Source organism: Leptinotarsa decemlineata, unplaced genomic scaffold (assembly GCF_025532065.1).
Source record: "Leptinotarsa decemlineata unplaced genomic scaffold, Ldec_3_MD MMD2_tig00026361_RagTag_RagTag, whole genome shotgun sequence".
NCBI lineage: Eukaryota > Metazoa > Arthropoda > Insecta > Coleoptera > Chrysomelidae > Leptinotarsa > Leptinotarsa decemlineata.
Window position 1 is genome coordinate 6,142,000 of NW_027412704.1, and position 22,706 is coordinate 6,164,705.

A 22,706-nucleotide genomic window follows, 5' to 3' on the forward strand; every position below is an offset into this window, starting at 1 on the left:
ATCTATTACAGAAAAAATACTTCAAAGCAACACTTCATCCAAAATTTTCTTATCTATCGTTATTCTCCCAACAAAAAATCTTGAATATGTGTTGGTGATAAAACGTTGAAAGTTGTTTAAGTTCGGCGTTGAAGTTTACGAACTGGCATAAACGAAGTTTAAGTCAATTCAAAACTTCGTTCGAAATATAACAAAGACGCAAGTGACGAATGTCGACAGAAATCCCGTTAAAATTTGAAGGAAGTGAATTGTGTCATTTCTGAGTGAAGGGCGTCAATTTTCAAAACTGAAGGTATCTCATTTTGAATCCACGCAATAACGAAAAACCGAGATTTCAATTTCAGAGATAAAATCATGAATCGTGTTCCATCGACTCCCTGGAAACTGCGTTAGATATTGCAGAAGGAAGATATAAGGTCTTTTATTGAGCGATTCCTGCTGAATGTGACCGATGACATAGGTTAAGTTGGCGTTCAGGACCGTTGTGGTATGTGATTTACTCGCACGCACCTGCGACATAAGGAAACCCCACGCAAAAAAGTCTAACGGGGTCAAATCGCACCATCTCGGTGGCCAGTTCACATCACCTCCACGTGAGATTACCATGCCCTCAAATCAGGCCAAAAGAAGTTGGTGATTATCGACCTGTAGTGTTCGGCGTTGACAGTGATGGCCTGGCCAACGTCGATCTCAAAGAAACATGGACTGATGACGCTTCCAGCCCAAAATCCACACCGAACAGTTATTTTTTTTATGCTCTTGGATCTCATGTGGATTGATATCGTCCCAAATGTTGTTTGTTTACATACTCATTCAGCCAGAATTGGACCGCATCGCTGAAGATGATTTTTCAATGAAAATTAGGGTCAGTTGTCAACTGTTCCAGACAAAACACACATCCAGACCAAACACACATCGTTGTCTATGATCATTTACCTTCAGTTCCTCAGTCAATTGAGTTTTGTACGGGGCAGGCCCAAGTCACGAAGCGAAATTCGCCAAGTTGTGGTTTGCGAAAGGCAAAATTCTTGTTGAAAACCATGTAAACATGTGCAACTAATTATTTCTTCAACCGATAACAAATCAAGAACCAATCAATGTTACAGCTGGACTCAAAAATAGCACATCCCCTGGACCTGATGGAATTTCTGTTCATATTATTAAAAAGTATCACACTTACTTTGCTATACCCTTCTGTCATATATCAAATTTAATCCTTGTAGTAGGAGAAATACCAGCCTCCTTGTAATAATCAGTACAGTACCAATTTTTAAGTCTGGGGTAAAAAAAACTTGTAACTAATTATAGACCTATAACACTCATGAACAATTTTGCAAAAATGTATAAAAAAGAGAGTGGTGCATTTCTTAGAAAATAATAATTTTTTTCTCAATATCGGTTTCGAAGAAAACAGGTCCACTGAAAAAGCCATCTGTGAAGTGAATAGTCTAGTTAACAATTCTTTTTAAAATGAAGACAAAACTAATACTGTTTTTTTTTTAGATTTAGCTAAGGCCTTTGAGGATTATTCGTCTAACAGGATTCAGAGAGTTGAAATAAATGATTCGATTAGTGAACCTCTATTAGTAACTAGGGGTGTACCTCAAGGAACGGTGCTCGGCCCTATCTCATTTCTAATATACATAAATAATATTTTTTCAGTGGGGGCTTCGAAGGTAATATAACTTCTTTTGCGGATGATACAGCAAAAACTTTTGGCTATGTAATAATTTATTCAGTGTCAACATCAGAAAAACAATGTATTGCATTTTCCCCAACAAAGAAGGATCAGCCCACTATTACAGAGATTGAAATCCATAAAGTTACTTGCCAAAACGATAGACTATTTTGCCCTTGTTCCTTCATAGAAAAAACTGATACAATAAAATACTTAGGAGTCCTAGAGGATCAGTGCCTCCGTTGGAATGATCATATTGACTATACGGTGAAAAGACTACGTAAGCTCAGTTACAAATTTCATCAGCTCAGAAGTATAGTCTGTAGAAAAATGTTGCTAACTCTATATGATGCCCTGGCCAAGTCCATTTTACGGTATTGTCTAATAATATGGGGAGGAATGTTCAAATGTTCCTTACCTTTTTTTAGAAATGATCCAAAACTCACTCATAAAAATTATGTTCAGAAAGAATAAATGCTATAATACTAAAGCATTATATGAAAAGAGTGGAATATATAGTGTAAGAAAACTGTATACTTTCTGTTGTATAAATTGAAAATAGAATTGAAAACATTTATCAAACACAACTACCACAGATTGGAAACAATACTGGATAGTTGACTGATTCACCATACTGCAATCACTCAATACAAGGTCACAAGCTGTTGTTTCTTTATCTGTTTTCGTATTTGATGCTTTTATCATGCTAAAAGACTGCTCATCATTTTGGTCGTCCTTCTAGGACTTTCCAGAACTAATAAGTAGTTTTATCTCAGTTTGCCAATGTATTGGATTCGTGGCTGTAACACAAACTTGGCTGAGATAGGCACGATCCTTCATAGATGTAATTTATAGTTCTGTAAAATAAGCTGTGATTGTATATATTTTATATTGATGTGAATTGAATAAATTTGATTGATTCAATTGATTGATTGATTGTGAGCGATACAAAATTGACTGCCTTGGATTTCTGCACCCTTTCACAGACAGCGGCGATGTTTTCGGCAGATCTTGCATTTCGTTGACGTGGGTGTTAGTCATCAACTTTGAATCGGAATATCATAACTATGCATTTTAGGTATAAGAATTATAAGGAAGTGATCATTATTCCAAATACTGATTGCGATAAAATAATGGGAAAGGATGAGTTCCATTCAAAATAATTGTTTGGTCAATTCTCGTTCATCAATTTTTCATAAAATGTATACTGTAGGGAAGGAATAATAACGAATTCAAATTATCATTCGTTTCTAGAAGTTCCATAACAGAAACAAAAAATATAACATGAATCGGAAATATATTTTTATGGAATGTCCTGCAAATGCAACTTTTTATTTTTGATGGCAAATATTTCGGAAACTATTCAAGATAGATAAAAAGTATGTTGATATTGAATGGATCTAGGATGCAATGCAGAATATTAATTAGTGATACCTCGACTATAAGTAATCGAAACTATTTCAATTGATTTTTGCTACTGAAGCAATTTCTGATATCATATAAATTGATTTTGGAAGATTATACAAGTACTTCGGAAAAAAAAGTAAGTAGTATTGATTACTAAACAAAAAAATGTCTTTCAGAGAATATTTCAACTGAATTGTACTCACAAACTGATATGAAACTATGAGAGAAACAAGTAGGTCGCCTGATTGTTATATCTGAATACATTAATGAATACATAGTCTTTCTACTGAAAAATAATCCCAGTTTCTATTCTCATAAACGGCGAACAAACCTAAAAATAGTATCGGAAACTGCATTTGCTCGTATTTTCCGGGGATCAAAGATCCTTTGAATCATCTCAAGTTCGCTGTTCGCAACCGACGTCAAAAAAAACATATTGGAAATTTACATAGCAAAGTAAAACCCAAATCAAACTGTCTTTCCAGATTCTCGTCGGAACAGGAAATTGTGAGCTATTCTCAGGGAGAGTATTCTCAAAGAAGATTATATCGAATGAACTGATCGATTGTCTTCGAATTCAAATGATAATGTGAACAGTTCCATTCGAAGACTCACGGATAACTGAAAGTATTTTAGGAATGTACAAAGTCATTGTTATCTCACTGATTGGAATGAAGAAGTAAGAGAAGAGTAAGCTGAAGCGTAAAGAATACATGATGATAATGCCTCTGGACAGGCGTTCAACTGAGTTGGTTGGTTGGTTATGACGCTTTCGAGCAAATCTAGATCGCCGTGGTCAAATTCAGCAATTTTGGAACGAACTTTGCTGCCACCCACCACTTCATGCTCAAAATTTCCGAAAAAATTACATGGCATGAGCCAACCGATATGCCGACATCCTCAGAAACTTCTCTGATAATGATTGGGTAATTCACCTTTTTTTTTCTAATTATAAGTGAAATTTCAACATTTCATTTAGTATATTGTGTAATAATCCTGTGAATGATACCTGATTCAATTCCATAACGAATGTTTGCAATACGAACTGAGTAGAGAAAAGTGTTTGTTTAATTCAGTGTTCGTGTGAAAGTATTTGTTTCGAAAGAATTTTTCTTTCGTGCGATTCAATGTTTATATGAAAGTAGCTCTTTCATCTCAACATTGTGAAGACTGATTCATGACTTCGTTTTGGCGCCTCCCAAAGCTGTGTGCCAGATCTTTGGTAGATATGTTCTCTTTTCCCTTCTGTTGAATGTTTTAGAAGCCGTAGAAATACACAAACTCCCAAAAGAACTTCAAAATAAAGAAGAGTGAACATATCTACCAAAGATCTGGCACACAGCATTGAAAAGCGCCAATTGTGTTGATGTACCTTCAAATCGGGACTATAACTAATTCGAAGAGCGATTCAATGACTAAATGGAGGACCCAATTCGAGGACCAATTCTAGATCTCGAGGTATAAACCGATGACATAAGATTATCACTATCATTATTCCACAATTACTTCCAATATCTCACGGTGGTGTCGAGTCTAAGGACATAGCCTATCACGCTGATGACCAGCGATCAATTCTCTTTCAATTCCCCAATGACGTGTGCTGAGACATCACAAAGGTGTGGAGAGCCGGAAAAAGTGACAGGTTGAGGAAAGTGCGCCACGTGACTGGATGGTCTGTCTTGTTGAGGGATACGCCTGGTCGTCTGTTTGAATTATTTATGTCCACAGAAGATTCAAATATCTCGCCATGATGTTCTGAGATGCAGAAGCGTGTGCTCTGATCAGCTGACAAGTTGCGTGACAATTTGAGGACGCTACGTGACAATTTGGTACACTCCGATTTGTTCACCGCTGGGTGACAGGGCACCACGTGACAATTTGGTGTACTCTGGTCAACTGGGTGATCTGTCTGCCTTGTATGGCGAGCTGAGAAGCAACCTTGCTGGTGTGATGACGTCACAGTCTGCCCGAACTGGGGTAACTTCTATATATGTAAGTAATATGACAATTGAATTTAACTTTCTTATTCCTTCAGCATCTTCTCTTTAACATTTCATGTAATTGGTCGTAAACCTGTTGGCGAAAACGTGCTATGTATCTATCTATATGTTTGAGGCAAGTGTGAAAAATTGCCAATCGAATTTAAATAGCCCACGAAATTCGAACATTCACCCTATTTTTTAAACTTTCCATGTATACTGTATAGTATGACCGTTTGAAGAAATGGCCCTCACTGAAGCAAGTTTTCATGCTATCAATTCTCTTCTACATTCTCTTCTACAGTTCTACAATATAAGTTCCTTCTCCCCGTGGGAATGTTATCATCTATCTGTTAATCCTGTTGAAGAGTCTTCTCAGTATCAAACAGATCCTTGACGAAACTTCCCTTCACATTGCAGAGACTAAATTCGCTATCAATGTTGAAGTTATTTTTCTTCGTAAATAAGTATCGAGACAAGAGAAGAAATTGCTTTCTCCCGTGTAGTCTCGACTAGTCTGAAGAAAATGTTTTTCTCGTCTTGACAAGAATACCGTTAGCCTCAACAAGAGAAGGCATTATCTTCTTAACCGATAACCGATAACCGATAAACAAAGCATGTTTATATACCAAGTTGACATTAAATGCCCAATGTTATGGCCAGCAAATGGATATAGGTAAACAAGACACTAACAAACGATCCCGAAACTCACACAGTCACCGTAAGGTATCTATTGGGATCTCCTGGCAACAAACTCATTTCAGTATCGAGTGAGTGTTGAGTGTGAGTGTTGGGGTATAATCTAAGCCGCGCAAACTTTGGCATTACAGATCTGCTGAGTGGTAGGATCTTCAGAACCATTTTCGCTAGATGTTTGTTTCAGCTTTATTGATTCATCAACTTGTGCTTTTGAAGTCACGAACTTCATTCTATCATCCATGGGTGCATATATTCCTTTTTCAATGAAACGTATTTCTAGCGACAAACCTTGGTTCAACAAAAATTGCGAGCAAGCTGTCGCCTCCAAATACCTCGCCTAGTGACGCGAAAATTCTAGTGCCGAGAATCAAACAATGTTAGTTAATGCTCGCAACAGGTGCAAACTTAGAATGAATGAAAGCAAAGAATTTCACAATCAGAGAATTAGAGATAAACTGCTTGCCAATTTCAACGGGTCTAGATTCTCTTGGTCGGAAGCTAAAACTGTTATTCAAAACTTTACGAAATCCACAATTCCGCCAACAACACAAGTGGGAAAAACATAGAAAAAACGAATCCACTAGTTGAACAATTTGCGTCCCACTCCACAGTCGATTTTCTGGGCACTACCCCACTATTCTGACCCTAGAATCCACAATGCCGGAAATTACTTTTCGACAGCATCCAGTCAGGCGAATTTTGAAACAGCTCGATATCAATAAGGTGTCTGGCCTTGATGAAGTGCCCGTCATTGTTCTGGAAAGGTGCGCAAATGAACTCGCGCCAGTATTTTGCAGACTTTTCAACACCTGTCTCACAAGAAAGGGGTTTCTCCTTATTGTTGGATGATTGCTCGTGTTCAGCCTATTCCCAAAAACGGCAGGAAAAATTTTCCAAATAACTGTAGACCAGCCGCTTTTCTCTCAGTAGACTTTGATGCTATGATGATAATATCTATCGAATTCTTTTACCAACGCTGGTGTTCCCCAGAGATCCATATTGCAATATCGTCTCCAACCCTCTTTTCATTGTATAACAAGAACGTATTAAAAAAAACAAGAATCCAATATGTTGCTTTGCTGACGACAGCACACTTGTCTTGTCATTTCATTTGGATTCCAGGACTTCGGCTGCGGATACACATCTTCCCCGGCAGTAGGAGGTTGCATATATAAAAAAAAACAGGTATCGGTTTCCTCAAAAAAATAAATGTCTTCAAACCAGATATAATGCCAGGATAGACAATTCCACCTTCTGCTTCCATAGGAGGGTAAGAATAGACACCGATATGTCTCGGAACAATCATGTCGCTGGAATTGCAAAGGCTGCTTCTCAAAAGCTTGGAACAATGTTTCCAATCAGAAAACTGTACACACCTCAGCAACTTTTGAAGCGTTATGAAGCTTAGATCAGATCTGTCTTGGAGTATTGTTCTCATGTATGGAGCTCCACCCTAAGCATTCCCTGAAGCTGCTGGATTTTATCCAGAAAAGAGCCATCCACTTGATTGGAGATGCAAACATCACTTGCAACTGTGATAGTCTGGAACATCGAAGAAAGATTGGAGATTTGTTTCTCTTCTATAGATACCTTCACGGGACTTGGCACATTTGATTCCACCAAAAACGGTACATATCAGAAATACGCAACGGACTGTAGCTGCTCAGCGTTTGAATGTTCAATTCAGTACACCTCGAAATTCATTGTTTAAGAATTCTTTCATTTGTAAAACTGTGTTTATATGAAATAAAGGTCCTGAAAACTTTTTTCCAGATGGATTCAATGTCCAGCGATTCAAATCCAATGTGAACCGCTACTTTCGCACAGGCACCGCTGTTAAAGCGCCCTAAGGATTCTCCTGTAGTGCTTGTTTTTTTTCTTGAAAAAACAGTGCCATTGAAAGTTCCAGATTATAGAATGAAGTTGGAGTTGTCAAAAAAAAAAATGTATTCAAATATTTCAAATATCGATGCAATGTGTAGTCTGGAAAGTTATTGTATGTTAAAACAAGTGTTACAGTTCTGTAAACTCTTCCTGCGGAAACCCATTGAAAGCTAGTTCCTTGAACGAAAATGTATGTCAATCATTTAGCATGCCGTAGCAAAAAATAAATTCCATATATCTACAATAGTGTACAATACTTCCAAAACCCAAGCAACATGCAAAAATTGTTATCAAAAATTCCCTCACCTGGCTAACTGAGCTACTCGCTCTCCTTGATCCGCTTTCATATCCGTATCCCACATTCACTGTACTTCTTGATGCCGATCTGTAAGGCGATGTACTCCGACCTCGTATTCCTGGAAAGTAAAAAAATGATTGTCTTTAAGTAGATACACTTCGTCGGATGTAGTGGAGTTTCTGATCGTGAGGTGAATTCTTACTTGAGAATTGTTGGGAATGAATACGAAGACACGAAACAAAACTTCAGAGTTACTTTTTTACGTGTATTATAGTCACGGTACCTTTCCAGAGGCATATACAATATGATGAAAAAGTGTCATACTTGATGGGGAAGTTTATTTAAAGAACTCCTTTTTTTCATTTGCACTCACATCAATATCAACAAAGTAAAACTGAAAATGATTTGACTTTCAACTACATTACCAAATAACGTAAACAAGCAAACTGATTCGAGTATCGTGTTAAAGCATATACTAGGCTGCTTCCAGAAGTACCCAGCTTGACCTAGAGATGGCGGTAGTTGTTCAAAAAATATCACAGTTTTAGAAAGAACACAAACTATAAAGCGTATGCTTCAAATTTGAAGACGCTGCGTTATTTAGTATTTGTTTGGCAGCCATAAATAGCGAACGTTTTTGGTGAATTTGTGAAAATGGAGATAATTGGCCAAATGAAAATACTTTCATTTGGAAGTCCTCAGCCCAACCAATATGAAAGCTGAACTGAATACTACCCTGGGTGAGTCTGAGAAACAAGACATTTCTTATCACAAAAACGATGTCAAACTCATTAAAAGTGGCTGGGATACGTGTATACATTTTTTCCCAAAATTTTTGTGTTTTTTTTGTTGGGCCAGGCAATCCTGGATCATGATGGTATAATGTCTGATACAAATATCATCTTAAGATTTAGATATCAAGGGTAACAAACTTTTTAACCAGTTGATTGATGACAAAATTTGCTCTGTCTCAAATAATTTCTTCATTTTGAATTATTCCATACAGGGTGACTAAAAATTCGAATTAGATTTATTTCAATTTCTTTATACTACAGAATTAGTTTTAAAATGTTATTCTGAATATGACATCGATGATAAACGTTTCCATTTCAATTTTGTCAAAGAAGATGCGAAGTACTAGATAAAATCTACAGATTGCTCTGAAAGCGGTGCTTGTGAGAGAGCTGTCATATACGTTGCTTTCGGAAAAACTACCAAAAATTGATTTTACAAAGACGATATTTTTCAAATGGAAGATGGTAATTGTAATTTGTCATGTACTCTCAATCTATATCGCTTTCGGTGAAATCAGTGGGCTGAGTAAGAATTTGTAGGAAGAAAGGAAGTTTCTTCAATGTTCAAGATTGTCAGAATTGTTTTCTTGTATCTTCCATCAGGCAAATGAATCTATTTCTTGTAGAATCTTACAGCCTCAGCTGTTGCTGAGGTATGGCCAAAATTCTCTTGGTGACTTTGTGATTTTGTTAACGATCGATTGTACCAAAACATGGTACCCAACAAATCAATCCACGTAGCTAGAAGAATTGTTTGTAATGGTTCTTTCATGTCCGGTTCCACCACTGGTATCTTCCTAGGAAAAAATGTTTGCCTGGGTTTTTGCTCCTTGTCGCCAAAAATGTGCAAGTTGAAGAGCCTACAGGACAACAGTGTTAGTCCATTAGCACATTATTGAGTGAAATGGGAAGAGCTTCATCTGAACCAGAGGCTAGTGGATGTTGATCAGTTTCACAACAGAGAGTTAATATCTTATTATTGAACAAAATTCATTTTCTTTGTAGCAAATGAGAGTTTCTCTTTGGATCTCTATGAGAATTTCCACCTTACACAATCTGAAGAAATGAACATTGTAATGAAGGAATTCACACAGGTGTGGAAAGGGAAATCTTTCAGTTCACCCAGCCTAGGCAAGATTACGAAATACAAAAAGTTAGTGATGAATAGAACATTGAGGAACCTTCAGTTGTACTCTTGCGACAGAAGACTGAGTAAAAGCGAATGAGTTCAGCAAATATGTTATCACAATTTCCCCATATCTCATAACCAATCGACACGTCGAATGTAGGTCATGGAGCTCAATGGTTGCTCCAAATACAGAGTAGAACTGGTAGCTTTTTCCTGAATCATATACGAAATTGAAGAAATACTTACTGAGAAGAAATCTTCAAGAGTTGCGGGAAAGTGATGATGTATTTGCTAATTTTGATACACATATCTGAAGAAACAATCAGGAATATCCACCTTGATAATATACTCTGGAGAAACAATCAGGAAGATCTTTATTAAATACTCATGCGATTAATGTGACCTAATCCTTATAGAAATCAGATAAGTCTGAAGACTGTATCAAGAGAGATATATACAAGTACGTATAATCCAATAATAATTATTTCGAAATGGAATTTCGAAACATTCATCACACCCGACGTACCAACTACAAGGTTTCGGTAAATACCTGCCCCTGTGAACGAAGACTTTCATTTTAATCAGCCTTGTGTCACTTTGGAAATTTGAGGAACAGAGCTATTTTAATTTTTCTTTTCAGATGAGATCCATCGTCAAAGTTTGAAACACGCTTTATCTGAGAAATTTCATGTGTGAGTGAACATTCCTTACGGATTTTTGCATGTAGCTTTTCCATTGAAAGAAAGGTTATTCGTGTTCATTCGCCAAAATTGCAAATAATCGCCTTCGCCAAAATATACACGATTTGAAAAAAGTAGATAAATCCTTGAAGTTTGAGGCTCAATTCCTGGGAAATTATGAACATGAGTGAACGTATCCCACGAATTGTTTACATGCAGCTTTTCTAATAGGGGAACGGTTATTCGTGCTCATCCGCCAAAATTACCACATTCGCCAAAATTAATTGTAAATCGGCGCCTTCGCCAAAATAGACATACATTGGAGAATGGTGTGGATAATTACAACGAATACCGTCAATTTCTTTCAACATATAAAGAAACATTCGTAGAAAACCATTCATAAAAACATAATGTTATTGATATATTACATCGTCAAAGTTTGAAACGCAATTTCTGAGAAATTTTGAGCATAAGTGAATATACCCCACGAATTGTTTGCATGCAGCTTTTGTAATGAGGGAAAAGTTATTCGAGCTTATTCGTAAAATTGTAAAAACGCCTTCGCCAAAATGGACACCCTTTGAAAAATAATGTGGATAGTTACTACGGATAGCGCCAACTTTATTAACTACAAAGGAAACCATTTATGGAGAAATATCATTGATATAACACATCGTTGAAGTTTGAGACGCAATTTCTGAGAAATTTTCAACACCAGTGAACGTATCCCAGGAATTGTTTGCATGCAGCTTTTCGAATAAGAGAAACGTTATCCGAGTTCATTCGCCAAAATTAAAAAGGTGCATCCGCCAAAATGGTAAATCGAGGTCTTCTCCAAAATAGGAAATCTCGCCTTCGCCAAAATAGTAAATATATGCCTTCGCCCAAATAGACATGCATTGGAGAAGAATGTTGATAATTACAAAGAAAACCGTCAACTTCATCAACAATATACAAAACCATTCATAGACAACCATTCATAGAAAAATGTTATTGATGTAAAACATCGTCGAAGATTGAGACGCGATTTCTGAGGAATTTTGAATTTGAGTGAACATTCCCCACGAATTGTTTGAGCTATTTGAATTTTTCTTTTCAGAAGAATTGATTAAAAAATTGTAGTATTTCATGATAGAACGACTTTTTTGATACCCCGTAGCATAATATAGGATGCCCGCAGTAATTCCCTCTTGACTGAAATTCAAGGTTTCTTGTGGGTACATGCGGTATAAGCAAACTTTGGGCAACTCATAATTTCTATTTAATATCAGCGTTGTAAACGTCTAGAGACAGTCCTCAGCATAACAACGCATTCTCTGTTGTGGGCGGACGAGGTATTACGCTCCAGAAAATGAGTTCCGTCCAATTTCCAGAAGAATTTACATGCCTGCGGGGACATATTCCACGAAAGCTGTTAGTCTGTGTGAACAAGACACTCGATCGATTCGCTGGATTTCTGCCTACACCATCCCAATCCTTTCAGGAGAATAGAATTTACGAAAACAAACCACTGTAGTGACGTTTAAAGGAAAGTATATTCAACATACACATCGAAAAAGTAGGAAAAATATGTGGAGTTGTTTTCTTATTAGACTTGACGAAGATAATTTGAAACAATTAGAAGCATAATTTTTCAGATGCAAATTTCAGTCCATATAAAACATCTAATTTTCCTGCCCATTCCATATATATCTGTTTAAATCTGTTTTCCGTTAATTAGCTGTCGCCCCCATACGAACGACAACTCTCAGAAGTTGAGAAACTTGTGCATTATTGCAGAATAATGCAATCAACATGAGACTTTCACCTTTGAAAAAATCAAATGTGTTTATCTATAAAATACAAAAAAACTTTCAACATTTGGTCACATATCATGCAACTTTCCAGTTTCATTAATATGAAGAAACAGCTAATTTCATAAAAGGAAACAACTGGATAAAACATACTCATACCAAATAACACAATGAAATATTTCAACCAGTGCAATGATTTCTGGAAAGAACGAAACCAAATAAAAATTTTGAAAGAAAGAAAGAATACTGATCGAGTGAAAAAGTACATTTTCTGATGTCAATATTTTTTTTTATTTTGTTGTGAAACAAACTCTCCTCTTTGCTCCCCATTTTTGGTGGAGAAATTTGAGTCCACTGAAACGCAAGATCTGATGAAAACATCGCCGCTGTCTTTGAGAGTCAGCAGGAGAATCCGATGCAGTCGATTTTGCGTCGCTCACAAGAACTTGGCTTTTCGCAGTCCATAACTTGTCAATGTTCGATGTCCGTTAGTGGCTAAGGAGCCCGAAACCAGTCTGCGAGTGTGCCCATTCCAAAATTGAAGGTCGACTCTTTCAGTTGTATTGCCAATTGCATATGCAGGAAATTTTCTGTGAAGATTCCTGCACTGACGCCTGTCGGATATAATCCAACACCGTTCGTGGTATTAGCCACTGGAGTAGTTGTTTTCTGATAGGCTTCAGTCCATTCAACCTACTGTGTAGGTATAGCCGACACGGGCTTGAACATTTGAAGTTGATTTCTTTAGATTTGTTTACTGTCTGTCTTCAAACATAGCCCACTGACTGATAAGAAAACACAACATATGCCATCGTTTCAGATGCGCTCCATCCAAAGATGCCATGGCAGACATTTGAATGATGTTCTACACATAATAATAATAATTAATGGTTTTTATTCATCGTATAGAAGTTATAAAATTGCCGATGAAAGGCGAAGTTCAGCTCATGCTGTTTCACAACTTAACACGTCAACTTACAGTGAAACAAAATGAAAGGTATGTGAAAAGAAAAAAACAAAGTAAGTAAATGATTACAAATTATAAGTTAGCTCATAACATCAATAGGTCTTTCAAACGAGTATAAAATTTCTCACCTGTATTATCCGCACTAGCTCTTCTTTCACTCGTCAAAGGTTCTTGGAACGTAAGTGTCAGACTTCCTCTAGGGCTCCTTTTCTCAGAATCTTCCGTCAGAAGGGTGCTTCGGGCCAAACTTCCCCTAGGACTCTTGTTTTCGCCGTTTTCGTGGCCGATACTTCCCCGTGGACTCCTCTCCCCAGTCGGAACATACTCCCCCGCTATACTACCTCGAGGACTCGTTCGCAAAGGAATCGACTCGGGAGCTATGCTGCCACGGGGACTTCGGTTGTTTTCTGTTGGGCCGATGCTGTGACGGGGACTTCTGTTTCCTGTGATGTGAACACAGTATGTTGAAGATTAATCATGTGTGCTATGCTATGCTATTTCTATAAAACACCAAATGTCATGAAAGAGCTTCAAGTATTTTGTATTAGGGACATATCTCTGACAAGCAAACTATTATATCAAGACCAGTGGACAATAGTATATATACAGCTCAACACAATTAACTTTGTGTCAAAATATAAGTTGAAAGAACTCACAGCTGCATTCGATGATATGTCCTTAAAATCAACCATCTACAGATGAAGGAAAAGACAGATCAACAAGACAAGTTGCAAATGCAATGACAAGTTCCTGCTTAGAGAAAATATATGAAGAAGAAGAAGAATATATTGATTGAAATAGGTAATCCTAATACATAATATTATATAAAACATCTAACTAACATAGAAATTGAAAATAAACATTTTCAGTTTGAAAAATAACGACATATTCTATTAAAAATACATTGCAATATAGGTGCAGCTCCAATACAATGATAAAAAGCAGAAAACAACATAGAAATACTATATTTATTGATATTATCTTACCGAGTTTTATTCTATCTAGCATTGCGGATGGATTTCAATAACTGTTTTTTAAAAACATTAACATTTTGTGGTAAACGATACTAACACAGGAAGCAAGGGAATGTACTAAGGCTCAAGAGTAATCTATGCAAAATCATAATTTGGTCCAGTGAGCTATGTAAAATATCTAACGAAGAACCTATGCAGGCCGTTTCTTTTATGATGTGGTAATATTGCTATATTCTAAACAATCTAAACCGTAACAGATCCGAAGACGATCAAATGGAAAAAGAGGTAACTGCTATCGAGAAGAATACAATGGTCGAAGGAAATTTACCCTCGCCCTCTTGAGTTATACGGGGAAAACCAAAAATGCTGTTTTTCATTTTTTTCGAATGTAATTGTTATTCCGGAGAATATTAGAAAATAGAAAACAAAAATGTTATTGTACTCGGGATGTACAGTGACGATCTGATAATGAATATTTGATAAAACGTTTCCTGTCAACATGGCCACCACTAACTTTTTTTTTAATACGGACCTGTCTTTTTTCATCACAGGTATTGATAAAGCGATATTTTTATAGCGTTCCATTTGGAATAACCATCATCATCAGAGACAACAATCAAACAGAAAAATAATTTATTTCATCATGAACTTTTGGGAAAACTGAAACCAACACGGAAAAATTTGTGTGAACTCACCCATAACTTTTCATTCACAGTTCATAACTAAGGACAATCGAACAGGGTTCAGAATGAGATTTGCGAACAGTGTTGCCAGATTGCAAATATTAAGAATTTTACTTGTATTTTGATGTTATCATTTTAAAAACACGATATATTATTGAAACATGTCGAATAAATGAGTCAGCATTCTACATAAACTCATTATATCAGCCAACTGTCCCTATACAAGCATTAATACCAAAAAAAATAAAAAAAAGAGTATATTATTCAGGAAAAATTCATTTGTACCGAAACAGGTAGCGTATGGGAACTGGAAAATTGGTTTCTCGGTAAAAATTTTATGACTTGTAAAAAGTATGTCATTTGAAACGTCCTACATTGAACAATACCGAATGCCTAGGAAAGACTCATCCACAATGGCATATCAAATTTCTCACTTATCAAAAATAGTTTGTCGACAAAAATTTCAGAACATATTCTTCGAAAGTAGGTATATCTATTGACGTGCCCAAACAGATTTGCTTTTTTTTGCACCGAAGGAACGTATGGTACGTAAATCTGTTTGGGCACGTCGATAGATATATTTTTGAAGAATATATTCTGAAATTACGGAAAATAAAAGCTACATGACAATCTTTATTGAATGCTAGAATTGACCACCTCTTTGTTTAATGCACTTAAGTTGTCGATCTAGACAATTTCCATGGCAATTTTCTAGCATAACAGGTGTAATACTAATACATGCATCTCTTTTTTTGTTTGAGATGGTCGATATCTGTACTTATGTCATTCCACCTATAATGCATATTTCTGTTAAACCAACTATTGCTCGTGAATTTTGATTCGTCCGTCCATATTATTTTTTCACAAATATTTTCAACTTTCCTATTTCTAACGTCTTGACCACTTCGCAAATCGTACTCTCCTTTCGTAATCCCTTTCATTGAGGTGATGAACTTTGCGTATCCTGTTGTTCTTTTTGAAAATAGTTCAGGTGGATTCAACATAAATCCCCATTTCGTGGGCAATTTTTCGTAAAGAACAATCTTGATTAGCATAATTTTTGTAACTTGCCAATCCTGAATTAAAAAAAAAAATGTATTCACTGTATACATTTTTATGTGATAATATTTGCTTACCCATAACATTTATTCGATTCCTCACTCTTCCAGTAACCACACATTTTCTTGTTTTCTTTCTGTCAAATGTACCATAGTCCCTCAATTTTTTTTCTAATCGTCTGAACAGTTGGATGTTCGGAATACGACGATTAGGGTGTAGCTCCACATACATATTCCTTGCCAAAAGAAGATTTCTATTTGATTTTACATAACTAAATAGCATATCAGTCCTTTCATAATTTGAAAACATTTTTGATATTTTCATAAACGTCTGACAGTTCTTAACAGATAGCAACAACGCATTCATATTTTCTGTCATAGAAACCAAGCAAAGCCTACGCGTTTAAGACGGTAAATGAATTGAGATGCTATTTCATCATACCAAATTATACAACAATCGACCAAAAACTGATATTTCCGTTATTTCCAGGATTGAGAATTATAAAAATATTACTTATTATAATTGATTAGGGAGAAAATCACTATTTCGGACTTCCATTGTCTACAATATAAAATGATTTGAAATCCCTGAAACAAGTAAAAGAAAAGAATTAGCAAATCAGGAATAGCAGACCATGTTTGGACCCATCAACACAACATCGAGTGGTCCCAAGCTGAGATCTTGCACAGAGAGGAACATTGGTTCAGAAGAAAATTTAAGGAAGCCGCATACATGTTGTCCAACAACGTATTCAGCCAGGCAAGCGTAGAAATACGAAACATATGGAAACCCATCATCAAACGAAAAATGGCCAACTCCCGCCAAAACGGTCATCTCTCACGGAATCAGTGAAGCGGAAAATGGAAATCAGAGAAAGTGAAAGTATTTCAACGACCTATAAAATAGTCATCTCTCGGAGGAATCAGTCCAGTCATCACCCGAAGACGATTGTAGATACCAACAATCGAAACGTCGTGAACTAACGTGACTTGGAATCTCTACATTTTTTTATTATTTTTCTTTTTTCATTCCTTTAATTTTTATTTATTCAATTATTATATTTTTACTTGTAGGTTATTTCACTATCATTTCATTTCAGGTTCATTGTTGCTTAATATAATTGTTATTTTCAGCTATTCTTTTTTAATTATTTTTTTTTACTTGTTTCAGGGATTTCAAATCATTTCATATAGTAGACAATGGAAGTCCGAACTAGTGAAATTCATCACGAAACATTGTCAATCACCTTCAAACAAATGATTAGGGAGAAATAAGCTTCGAAACGAGGATGACGGCAATACAAAATTTCCAAAACGGAAAAGTACAAATTTTCATTGTGTTGGAGTACCTACCTGGCAAATGTAATGAGTTGTGTGGATAATATTCTGAACAAATCGAAACAATTCACAAAAGAAGTGACGACAGGAACGTAATTTAAAATTGTTGTCACAATAACATTTTTTTCCATTTTTTTGATATTTTCCGAAACAACGATTCCATTCGAAAAAAACGAAAAACAGCATTTTTGGTTTTCCCCGTATAACCCAAGAAGGGCAAGAGTCTTCCTAAATTTTCTTCGACCATTATATTGTTTCCGATGACAGTTACCTTTTTTCCCATTTAATCGTCTTCGTATCTGTTACGGTTTAGAATATAGCAATGTTACCTCATGATAAAAGAAACGGCCAGTGTAAACTAGTGTTTGTTGGATTGAAAGTCATGAAAAGATGGGAAACGGCGATATGAGATAAAATTGAGGAAATTCAAAGAACGCACAAGTTGGACCACTCCCATGCGTCGGAAAAATTCTGTGAAAAGCGACAGATCAATCAATTTTCAATTTTTTCAATGGAGTTCGAAAAAATTTTCGAAAATGTTTTGATGTACCAGATATGAATGAGCGCTGTTGACTATTTTCCAATATCTCATTGAGCAACCAAAAAAAGGCGGATTTAGACCCTTGAATCACCATGTATTTCAAATGACCACTATTGTATTCCCAACCCACCTTCATCTTGGGCCCATGTGGACGATTCCGAAGGCGTCAAACTCTGTCGAGGTATCCTGTTGTTATCAGGAACCAAACTGTTCCTTGGACTGCGATTAAAATCAACTGCTATGTTCAATCTTGATCCATATCCTGTGCTTTCTGGCGTTAAACTGTGTCGTGGTGTCCGATTCTGGTCCGGTACCAAACTGTTTCTGGGACTCCTGTTATACTGATCTGGAACTAGACTATTTCTCGGGCTGAGAGCAGACTCTGGAACTAAGCTGTTCCTAGGACTTCGTGAGTAGTCTGTGGGTACCAGACTGTGACGTGGGCTTCTTTGAGAGTCTGGAAGAAGGCTGAAAACGAAATATTATTTTCCATATTTGGTTCTGATATGATTTTTGTTATAATAACCTCAATGTAAGCTGTTTCTTCGCCTACTCAAAAATGATCAAAGCATTCACCATAAAATAATCTTGAGCAAGCATTTTTTGATCAATAGAATTGCAGTTGATGAATTCTAATCATCACAGTTCTATAATGCAATATTGATTGAAGTACTTTTCTATACAGATTATAACAATTTTATAAAAACTTCAATAGGAGGACTCGTGCAGCTCCCGGACATAAAATGATGGACCGTTTAGAAAGACTGGAGTGTGCCTATCCATATCGACTACAATAACAGTCACAAATAATTAAAACGTAAAAACCTCTACGCAAATAGTCACGGTAATTTATCCAATAACTCATTGAAAAAAATATCTCAATTAACAGAGCAGTCCTATCTTGATGCACTGTTTGGAACCTTTGGTGTAGTAATGAATCGAGGTGTTAAAAATAACGATTTGGTGTTGGGAAAAAACTCCAGTAATATTATATCTTCTGTTGGATATTATATATTCCAAAAGTGGCAAAGCCAACAGAAATTGATGAAACTGTACTAGAAACATCTAGGAAAACTGAAGAGGAGTAATCTTGTTTCTAAGTATCTGCGAACCTTTTTAACTAAATTATAAAATGTCATATAACATCTTTCTTCACAACTAACAAACTTCTTCAGCACACCAACATGTCTTCACTGGAGATGAAAGCACAGAAGTTAGACAGATATGGGAAAAAGAAGTTGCTCTGGAACTGACGAAATCGCATTTCGAAACTAGAAGTCAAGGTGTCAGTGTTGGAAATACTACATCTCAGCTATAACCTACGAACAGGGTATTCTCCAGGATTCAATATTGGGTCCTTTATTGTTTTTGATATGTTCCACTGACCTGATGGAATATTGTCAAGGACCGTCAACAACTCTAACAGTAGCGTATACAGATATTATCACCAACTGCATAGTTGAAGAAATTTTATTATTTACGGAAACAAAAATCTGCAGGTTAATTTTTTTTCTTCTGATAGAGTGATAGACCTCACACTGGACGACAAACTCACATGGACTCCTCATGTTGTGTAGTTTATTGAAAAAAACCTGCTCTACTTTGAGGTTTGTGGTTATTTTCTGTGGTCGAAAATTTTCACCAGGCTTGTATTATGTGATCATAAACTCTCAATTGCGATATGGAATTTTAGACTGGAGTACCGGGTCTTCCGCTGATAGAATATTTGTTATGCAAAGAAGGCAGTGAAAATTATTACCGGTTTCGGATGGAGAGATACATGTAGCTACAGATGCTTAAAAAATCTTTAGGTATCGACTATTGCTGTTCTCCATATTTATTAATTGTGTATATAGGTGTATAGTAATAAGCATAATATACCTTCCCAGTAATATCATTACAAAACTCATAGAAATAAACAAGTGCTCAATATTCATAGATATTCATAGATATTCATAAATATTCAAAATAATATTATTTATGGCAACAACGTGACAAAATTCATTTTTTATAACTATTTATTTTTCAATAACCCAACCTGGTTTTATAATCATATGTATTCATATATGTTTGATATTCAGGTATATTGATTTTTCTGTGATATTCCTCAAAAATAATTCATTGTATAACTGTTTTCATCTATAGATGATTTCATTGTCATTGTATAAAAAAAAATATAATATAATATCAATTAAACATAAAAATTTCAATTATCTCCATTATTCTGAAAAAAGGTTGGTTGTGTAACAGAAAAACTATTTTTTTCTTGCCGACGTTTCTAATTCAATTAAATTCTTCTTCAGGGCTCTGTAACAATGCATTGTCTTCAACATATCATCCACAAAACGTATACGATTATTATCGTTTCAATTTCACAAAAAATAATGTATTCTTAATTAAATTACTCACCGAAAAGTAGTTTTGTCGTGTTGATAATGTTACTATTTTAAAAACTATCATACATATTAGATACATTTCTGAAAAAAAAAAAAAAACATTGCAAATAACTAAAATTTACTGAGATTTATAAATTATTTTTCAGAGTGAAATCATTATTATTAGGAATTTGAAATCAAGAGCAATTGCCATTTCCAATTCTGAATTCCTTAACAAAAATCTCCAAATAATTCAGCATTACCTAGTGGAAAATAATTTTCCTAGAGCACTTATTAGAAAAATAATCAAAAGGGTTAAACCCAACTATCACAAAATTCCATTTGTAGAAAATTTTCTCATGATCTTGGAATGCTACTCAGTACCGAACAAATTGAAGTGGCGTTTTCAAATGAAAATACACTTAGAAAGTATTTTTTCTCGAAACAAAAATCAAAATCACCACAAGAAATACAATCCAATATTGTGTACAAATTGAACTGTGGAAGCTGTCACAAATGCTATGTTGGTCAAACCGGACGATATCTTGAAACACAAGTTCTAAAACTCATGAGAGACTCCAAAAAACTGAATATAAAGCCATTCGTTCATTTCATGTCGTTTTGTGTTGGTGTCGTCTCGGAAATTTCAGTTGTTTGCAATTTTTTTTAAATATGTATTTAATATGTCTGATGGTTTTTGAAATAGTAATATCATCGAAACGAAAAAACTACTTTTCGGTGAGTAATTTAATTAAGAATCCATAATAATTGATCATGTTACTGAACCAAACCTTTTTCAGAAAAATTATTGGATCACTAAACTAGTTAACTGAATTTCCATCATTATTGAATAGATTCCAACAACTGGTTCATCTGAAGAGTTCAGCTAATTCTCCCAGTATGAAATAACGACGTGTCATACTCACCTATTTCTAGGACTCCGATCAAAATCCGGCACCAAGCTGGGTCTCGGACTCCTGTTGCACTTTCCTTCGTCGTTGTTCCTCTCCCTGAAGTTCTGCGTGTCCAGCGATATATCCGGAATGATTGAATGCCTCGGACTCCTGTTGGGTTCCGGAACGAGGCTATTCCTTATTCGATCCGGATCGGCCGGACTGACAGCGATGCTGGCCCGTCGGCCCGGACTTGTAGCCGCAGACCTCGTTCCCCTGGTCTGCGGCGAGGAGGCGGTGCTGCGAGACGCCCTCCGGCGTCGGGACGATGTGCTTCGGTGGAGCATGGAGTCGGCTATTGTTTGATCATACTGTTATCCATGTTGATCTGGAATTGAAGGACTTGTTTCAGTTGTGGTTTGATTAAGGTCGGTTGCTTGTTGGGATAATGTGAATAATTTTCCACGAGAAAGAAATTAGAAATGCTTGCTTCCTTTCTTTTTTCCCAAAAATGTATCTCTCCTAAATGTATATCCTTTCAATTCAAATTATTGATATTAAATTATTGAAGTCGATTCAAAGTGCGAGAAATGAAATAGGAAGAATTTTAGGGGTGGAAAGTGGTTTTTCGTGATTACACAAGTTTTTTCGTTTCTGAGTTCTGTTTATGAAAAACCATTTGCTTTCAACGATATTTCAGATATTCATAACTATTTAACACACTGTAGAAAGACGAGAGATACAATTTGGAATTATCAGTTCCAAACAGAACTCAGCAGAGACCCCGGCTTGAAATAAAGGCCAGCTTTGACAAGATCGCAAGTGACCCCAGCTTCGAAAATCTGCTAACGGCGTTTTAATTGTCATTCCGGGTCGACAATTCCGTCAGTTTTCATCACGAACGGCATCAAGTTGTCGCCCGACGAATCTCCAGGGACGTTTTTCATACGTCGAATTGTTTCCAGTTCTCTCATTCCACGAATGTTCAGAATCATTTTTTTATGAGGGTCCCCTGAATTCAGGAATGTTTTCACCTGCGTACTTCCGATGACAAGGCCTCTCCAGGAGTGCTTTTAGTAGATGGGTTGACACGAAAGTGACTCTTGGTGAAATATTTCAATGGATGTCATCACATTTTGTGAACTCACTCGCAACAGGAGGTTACTTTGGAAAATATCTTCGAATCATTCAGATGACTGGAAAAACTGATGGATATTACAACAAAAATCAATATTATGTTGGGTTATTTCGAAACTTTTGTTGGTTTTGATGTCACGTGTTTTTGTAGCCTCAATAAATATTCATTCTTCTGTAATAATAATAATAATGTCTTTAATTTCACAAATTAGTTTGCACATCAACATTGTGATAATGCAAATAAAAAAGAGAAATCCGTCAGTAAATTCAAGTAGAGATATGATATAAAAAAATGTATATACAGGGTGGGGTACCGAAAACGAAACAGATCGAATATCTTCAAAACACATGTGTTCTGTTCTGTTCCGTATTCCAAATTATGATACTTCATTCGCAAGC

At 36.0% G+C, this 22,706-nt stretch overlaps 1 protein-coding gene across 1 annotated transcript in view; it reads right to left on the reverse strand.

Moving 5' to 3' along the window:
- The window catches only part of LOC141486663 (uncharacterized), a 40,143-nt gene extending 18,589 nt beyond the window's left edge, over window positions 1-21,554 (reverse strand). Inside the window, exons 1-4 of the mRNA XM_074185048.1 lie at window positions 21,204-21,554; window positions 18,033-18,370; window positions 13,437-13,751; window positions 7,954-8,063 (exon numbers count right to left, since the gene is read on the reverse strand). Of these exons, the coding sequence (XP_074041149.1) occupies window positions 7,954-8,063; window positions 13,437-13,751; window positions 18,033-18,370; window positions 21,204-21,517 (1,077 nt within the window). The 5' untranslated portion in view covers window positions 21,518-21,554. The remainder of the gene's footprint in view (window positions 1-7,953; window positions 8,064-13,436; window positions 13,752-18,032; window positions 18,371-21,203) is intronic.
- Window positions 21,555-22,706: the final 1,152 nt, after the last annotated feature.